This window comes from Triticum dicoccoides, chromosome 7B (assembly GCF_002162155.2).
Source record: "Triticum dicoccoides isolate Atlit2015 ecotype Zavitan chromosome 7B, WEW_v2.0, whole genome shotgun sequence".
NCBI lineage: Eukaryota > Viridiplantae > Streptophyta > Magnoliopsida > Poales > Poaceae > Triticum > Triticum dicoccoides.
In genome coordinates this window covers 258,502,549-258,509,352 of record NC_041393.1, presented here as the reverse complement: position 1 = coordinate 258,509,352, position 6,804 = coordinate 258,502,549, and the positions used below count along the sequence as shown (strand labels likewise).

At 54.2% G+C, this 6,804-nt stretch overlaps 1 protein-coding gene across 1 annotated transcript; it reads right to left on the bottom strand.

The window, feature by feature from the left end:
• Positions 1-29: 29 nt before the first annotated feature.
• On the bottom strand, positions 30-1,734 carry LOC119335774 (protein SHI RELATED SEQUENCE 1-like). Its single transcript, XM_037607850.1, has 2 exons — positions 843-1,734; positions 30-686 (listed from the first exon to the last, which is right to left on the bottom strand). Exons 1-2 carry the CDS (start codon positions 1,381-1,383, stop codon positions 292-294), a joined length of 936 nt encoding a protein of 311 aa, XP_037463747.1. The 5' UTR covers positions 1,384-1,734; the 3' UTR covers positions 30-291.
• Positions 1,735-6,804: the final 5,070 nt, after the last annotated feature.

The window sequence follows — 6,804 nt, the reverse complement described above, 5'->3', positions numbered from 1 at the left end:
AGCAAACCATTCTCTATCAAGGCAAAGCAGGCAGCCAAACTAATCAACTGTCAGATTTCAATTTTTAATCATTGATTGTTCCCTAGCTAGTTCCAGCTTTATTAGCTGACCTGACCTGATGAACTAAAGAAAACCAGCGCATCAATTTATGTATGCATCAACAAGATCAATCGAAGCCATCATGTCGATCGATCGCAGCAGCAGCAGCATTATCTAAGAATTTCAGAGTTAACGGTAAAGCGAACCAAGGCATGGCGTCTAAAGCGCGTGATGAGGTGACCTTGTCTATGATCACCTCGGGTGGTGGCCGTGGAAGAATGGCGCGCCGCCGTAAGCACCGTACGGGCCGGGCGTGGGATACGGGTCCATCACCACAGCTGATGACGACACTGCGGCGGCACCCGTAGATCCGCTGCCTCCTTCGGCGCCGCCAGCAGCTGCCGTGCTTGGGGAGGAACCTTCGGCGGCGTGGTGGCCGGCGCGGGTCCCGCCGGTGATGGAGGTGTCTGGGCCTACGTCGTGCAGGATGCCCTTGAAGACGTGGCCGCCGATGCTGACGGTGGTCTGGTACGCCACCTCGGCCTCGGCTTCGTCGACCGGGCCCAGCCGCACACAGCGGAACACTGCCTCTGAGCTCACCTCCCGCGGGAACCTGTCGGCCGCCATCATCTGCTGCTGATGCTCCCCTAAATCATCAACCATTTAACACACTAGATTCCATCAAGCTCACGATCTCTCGCTCTTTTGAGCTGAGCTGTACAAAAAGGAAAGAGAAATAGCTAGCTAGTGTGGTCTGTGGTGTGGGTGCAGTGCAGTAGATACTAGACTATAAGAGAGAGTACCTGAAGAAGTAGTGGTAGGCGTGGCGGAGGAGGGCTGGCCGCCTTCGCGAGGGCGCTTGAACGGCTCGGCGGAGGCCTGCCCCTGCGGCTGCTGGTGATGTCGCTCGCGGCGGCGGGCGGCAGGGACCCACGTCGACTTGACGTGGGTGGCGCAGTCGAAGCCGCGGCTCTTGCAGCAGGTGCGGCAGCGCATGTGGGGGCAGTCCTTCTTGGCCTGGTTGCCGCAGTCCTGGCAGCTGATTGTGCCCGCCCCAGACCCTCTCCCTCCGCACCGCGACGAAGACCCGGAGGCGGCCGGGTCATCGGCGAAGCGGATGATGCTGGAGGAGGCGCCGCCGTAGAACGGGTGCTGCTGCTGCTCGTGCTGCGGCTGTGGCTGCCCCTGCCATAGCTGAAACCCGCCGCGCGATGGGGTGGTGGCGTAGAGGAAGGCGGCCGCAGAGGAAGACGACGAGGGGTTGATGCCGGGAGGGTGGCTGCCGTCGTCGTCGCGTCCGCCGCGGCTGTGGTGGCCTCCTCCGCCTAGAGGGAATCCCGCCATGCGCCCAGATCCATAGATCACGTCTGTATCGCCCGGCCTCTACTCTGTACGCCCGAGTCCCCGCGGCATGCGTGAAAAATCTACTCCTTGGCAGCACCTACGCGCCTGCTCGTCTCCGATGTCTCGGCGCGGCAGCTTGATCGAGCTGCTGCCTACTGCGTGCTGCGGCTACTGGTAGCTGGCTCGTGTGTAACCGCGCGCGGTGGGTTAAATTTTTGGCTTGTCTGGGCGTACGGTGGTGGTGGGGGTGGGGAGGACGGGGACGGACGGAGGCAGCTTTTTGGGGGAGAGGAGAGTGATGGAGGAAAGGGAAGGGAGGGAGTTAAGATAGGGGAAGGAGGCGACAGAGAGGGCCTGCCACGCCGCCAACGAGCCTGCTGCACGCTCCCATTTATTTCCCGAGCCCGGCCGGGTTGCCTCGCCGTCTCGCTCTCTACCTCTGATTCTCTGATGGTGCTGTCAACTTCGGAAAACAAAACACACGTCGCTGTTGCAAAAACAAATGAAAACAGGTGCGGTGCAGTGAAACAAAACAATTGCTCCGACTATGGAGCGGTACGTACGTACCAGCTGAACAAGACCCGTTTCGGAAAATGTAACGTTTCCAACTGGCCGAGTGTTGTGCCGGTCGTGCGGGGCTCGTTGGATCTCTCCGGATCTCAAGATCCTCGTTGTGCCATGTTTCCCTTGGAACGTCCGACATGTTCCTTCCACGGTTTTTGCTGCAACCGTTCAGAGAGGTTGCAAAACATTCCGCGTGAGGGGCTGTGAAAATGACAAGAAGACACAAAAGGTCTACCACCCTCCCGCTCGCCCCCCGCGAGGCGACGGGAGGAACCCTACCGCGCCACCGCCAACTCCTTTCCCCGCCCCCTCCTCCTCCCTCGCCGCCGCCAGAGGGCACGGCGCCCGGCCGCCGCCGGCGGTAGCGAGGCCTCCTTGTCCCCCCTCCCAGCGGCCTTGGCGTGGGCCGACGCGGCTGCATCAGGGTGCCTCGCTGTCCTAGGGCAAGGCGGCGCTGCGGCGTGGTGATGGCGCTGCGCGTGGCGATGGCGCGACAAGCGGGGTGTCGGAGGGCGCGCCGGTGCGTGGAGCGACGGGGGCGGCGAGCGGCTGGTGCGGGCGGTCTTGGCAGCGGGCGGATCTGGCGTGGAGGCGGTTGCGACGAGGCAGAGCGTCGGTGGCGAGCTCCGGTGGCCCGGGCCGGCTTCTGGCTTGGCGCTGCGGTGGTGCGGGTCGTGGGCGACAAGGATCTGTGGGCGGCCGCCCTGCCCTGGCTTCGGGCTGGTGGGGGTGGCGGCGCAGTGGTGGTGGCTGGCGGAGCATGTTGGTCGAGTTCGCGTCGGAACCTTCCTGGTCTAGCGTTCGGACGTCGGCAGACGATGCGAGGAGGCATATCCAGTGAGCTTCCATGGTTGCGGCTGCTGGTTGATTTGGTCTCCCTCGTCGGCGGGCACGTGGTTGCCGATGGCCTCATGGAGATGTGTGTCAGCTACCATGGTGGGGCGACATGGGGGTGCTCGCGGGGGAGCTTGGTAGGAGGGATAGGTGGCCTCGAGGCAGTCGCGCCACCTGCCGCCGGCACGGTTTGCCTGTCCGGATGCGTCCGCTCCTACTTCCCCCCTTTCCCCATGTTCGACAGGGAGCTTGGTTGGAGGGATATGTGGTCTCGATGCGGTCGCATCACTTGTCGTCGGCACGGTTTGCCGGTCCGGATTCGTCCGCTCCCCTTTCTCCCCCTTTCCTCGGCCGCGGGCAAGGTGGCGTAGGTTTACCAGCGGAGCGTCTGTGGGTGATTCAGTCCGTCGAGGATCGTCGGTTGGTCCAAAGCTGGGGCCTTTGTGTAGGTCTCGGGGTTGTCTGGTTGCAGGGCGGCAGCTCTGGCGGGTTTGGCAATGGGAAGTGAATGTGGACCCCTCAAATGCAAACGACAAAGCATTGGAAAAAGCTCCAAGAGTCTACCTTTTTTGTTAAGTGATCCGAGATCACATTGAGTTCATAGGAAAGCCAATACAATTAAAAGGGGATCAAATATTGATCATGAATAATTTCCTCAAGTGCTTAGAGATACTGCTCCAAAACCCTCAGCCATACCCTCACATTTCTATCTGTCCAAAACCCTAAATTCAATCTCGGTCCCGCCAATACACATCCATCCCAACTTACCGAGATAAACTTGACATAGCCACTTCCTAAACCCTAGCAATTTGGTCTCACCGAGATGACATTTGGCCCCATCGAAGTACGCTTGCCAACCTTCTGTAACCTATCGATTTCATCTCATAATTTCCAAGTGGTTTCAATCGGTGTCATTGAAGTGTGGAAAGTGTTTAGGTCATCACCCATCAGTCTCACCGAGCTATTTCATCCGGTCTCACCAAAAAGCCTAAAGGTCAAACCTTTTGCACTAGTCAGTCTCCCCGACTGATTCCACCTGATTCCATCGAGTTGTGCATAAAGGTGTAATGGTTAGATTTTTTGTACGGCCTATATATACCTCACCCATTCTGCCAACTCTCAGAGAGAGAAACCAGGATGAAGCTACTACTTCCCATGTCCATTTTCTGTGAGAGAACCACCTATACTTGTGTTCAAATCAAGGGGATTCCACTCCAACCTTTGATCCTTGATTTTTAGCCCCTCCCCGAGTGTGCCCTCGACATACACGCCACCAACCTCGATCCTCAGCCTTGCCCACCACCACCCCGCATGCACGAGCTCCCCCTCGCGACCATTCGTAGGACTCATTGACCTGTAAGAGCTAGATCGATCCACATCCATGTGTACTAGTGCATTAGTTAGCTATATTCTGTAGGTTAATTTGATTTTTATTTATAGTGTATATATAATTGTACTTTAGGCATGTTCTTAGTTTTTGTAGGTTTAATTGTAAGATTTATTTTGTAGTGGGGGTTAGGTTTTATTTGTAGTGTCGGAGTTTATTATTAGTTTTATTTGAGAGAGCTATGAAGAGAAGTGGGAAGAACAAGAGAGAGAATTGGATATATAAAATAGATAAAGAGAAAAGAAAGAAGAGGGAAGAGAAAAGGAGTAAAAATGAAGAAGAAAATAGAGAAAGAGAGAAGAGAGAATGCCAAGAACTGAGAAAAGAGATAAAACAGAGAAAAGAGAAGAGAGAAGAGAAACAGAAAAAATTGAGAGAGGAAACAGTGAAAATGAGAAGATAGAAGAGAGTAGAAAGAAATGAGAGAAAGAGAGAATGTGCCTCTATACTAGCTAGAAGAATCCATATGTTCACTCTATAAGTGCATCTATTGACCCCTTTATATATTTGGAGTATTGATGACAAATAAGGATTAGGGACTAATGTGTCTGTGAGTATGCACAAGAGAAAGTCCCTGAAGATTTGGTTTAACCATCTAATACAACCCCTAAAAATGTATGACATACATTCAAGAAATTGGTCGTTTTGTTAGAGCTTTTCCAACGTCAAAGTATCTCTTCCTTAGACCATGAGATCGTGTAACTCCCGGATACCGTAGGAGTGCTTTGGGTGTACCAAACGTTGCAACGTAACTGGTTGACTATAAAGGTGCACTACAGGTATCTCCGAAAGTGTCTGTTGGGTTGACACGGATCGAGACTGGGATTTGTCACTCCGTATGACGGAGAGGTATCACTGGCCCACTCGGTAGTGCATCATCATAATGAGCTCAAAGTGACGAAGTGTCTGGTCACGGGATCATGCATTACGGTACGAGTAAAGTGACTTGCCGGCAACGAGATTGAACGAGGTATTGGGATACCGACGATCGAATCTCGGGCAAGTAACATACCGTCTGACAAATGGAATAGTATACGGGGTTGCTTGAATCCTCGACATCGTGGTTCATCCGATGAGATCATCGAGGAGTATGTGGGAGCCAACATGGGTATCCAGATCCCGCTGTTGGTTATTGACCAGAGAGCCGTCTCGGTCATGTCTGCATGTCTCCCGAACCCGTAGGGTCTACACACTTAAGGTTCGGTGACGCTAGGGTTGTATGAATATGAGTATGCAGCAAACCGAATGTTGTTCGGAGTCCCGGATGAGATCCCGGATGTCACGAGGAGTTCCAGAATGGTCCGGTGGTAAAGAATTATATATAGGAAGTGTTGTTTCGGCCATCAGGAAAGTTTCGGGGTCACCCGGTATTGTATCGGGACCACCGGAAGGGTCCCGGGGGTCCACCGGGTGGGGCCACCTATCCCGGAGTGCCCCGTGGGCTGAAGTGGGAGGGGAACCAGCCCCTAGTGGGCTGGTGCATCCCCCGTTGGGCCCCCCTGCGCCTAGGGTAGGAAACCCTAGGTAGGGGGGGCACCACTTGCCTTGGGGGGTACTCCACCCCCTGGCCGCCGCCCCCCTTGGGAGATTGCATCTCCCAGGGCCGGTCCCCCCTGGGGGCCTATATAAAGGAGGGAAGGGGGAGGGAAGCCGCACCCTGTGTCTTGGCGCCTCCCTCCCCCTGCTACACCTCGTCCTCCTCCCGCAACAGCTTGGCGAAGCCCTGCCGGAGTTCTGCTGCATCCACCACCACGCCGTTGTGCTGCTGGATCATCATCAACCTCTCCTTCCCCCTTGCTGGATCAAGAAGGAGGAGACGTCATCCGCTCCGTACGTGTGTTGAACGCGGAGGTGTTGTTCGTTCGGCACTTGGTCATCGGTGATTTGGATCACGGCGAGTACGACTCCATCATCACCGTTCTCTTGAACGCTTCCGCACGTGATCTATAAGTGGTACGTAGATGCAATCTCTCTCCTATGACTCGTTGCTTAGATGAATTCATAGATGGATCTTGGTGAAACCGTAGGAAAAATTTTAATTTTCTGCAACGTTCCCCAACAGTGGTATCAGAGCCAAGTTTATGCGTAGTTCTCTATTGCACGAGTAGAACACAATTTTGTTGTGGGCGTAGATCTTGTCAACTTGCTTGCCGCTACTAGTCATTTCTTGCTTCAGCGGTATTGTGGGATGAAGCGGCCCGGACCGACCTTACACGTACGCTTACGTGAGACAGGTTCCACCGACTGACATGCACTAGTTGCATAAGGTGGCTAGCGGGTGTCTGTCTCTCCTACTTTAGTTGGAGCGGATTAGATGAAAAGGGTCCTTATGAAGGGTAAATAGAAGTTGACAATATCACGTTGTGGTTATTCGTAGGTAAGAAAACGTTCTTGCTAGAACCCAATTGCAACCACGTAAAAGATGCAACAACAATTAAAGGATGTCTAACTTGTTTTTGCAGCAATTGTCATGTGATATGATATGGCCAGAAGTTGTGATGAATGATGAATGATATATTGTGATGTATGAGATCATGTTCTTGTAATAGGAATCACGACTTGCATGTCGATGAGTATGACAACCGGCAGGAGCCATAGGAGTTGTCTTTATTTTTGTATGACCTGCGTGTCATTGA

Excerpts from the sequence above, each read along its gene's own strand:
- LOC119335774 (XM_037607850.1), bottom strand. The coding sequence starts at position 1,383 with ATGGCGGGATTCCCTCTAGGCGGAGGAGGCCACCACAGCCGCGGCGGA. Across the intron at positions 687-842 it reads GCCTACCACTACTTCTTCAG|GGGAGCATCAGCAGCAGATG; the intron begins GTACTCTCTCTT and ends TTGATGATTTAG.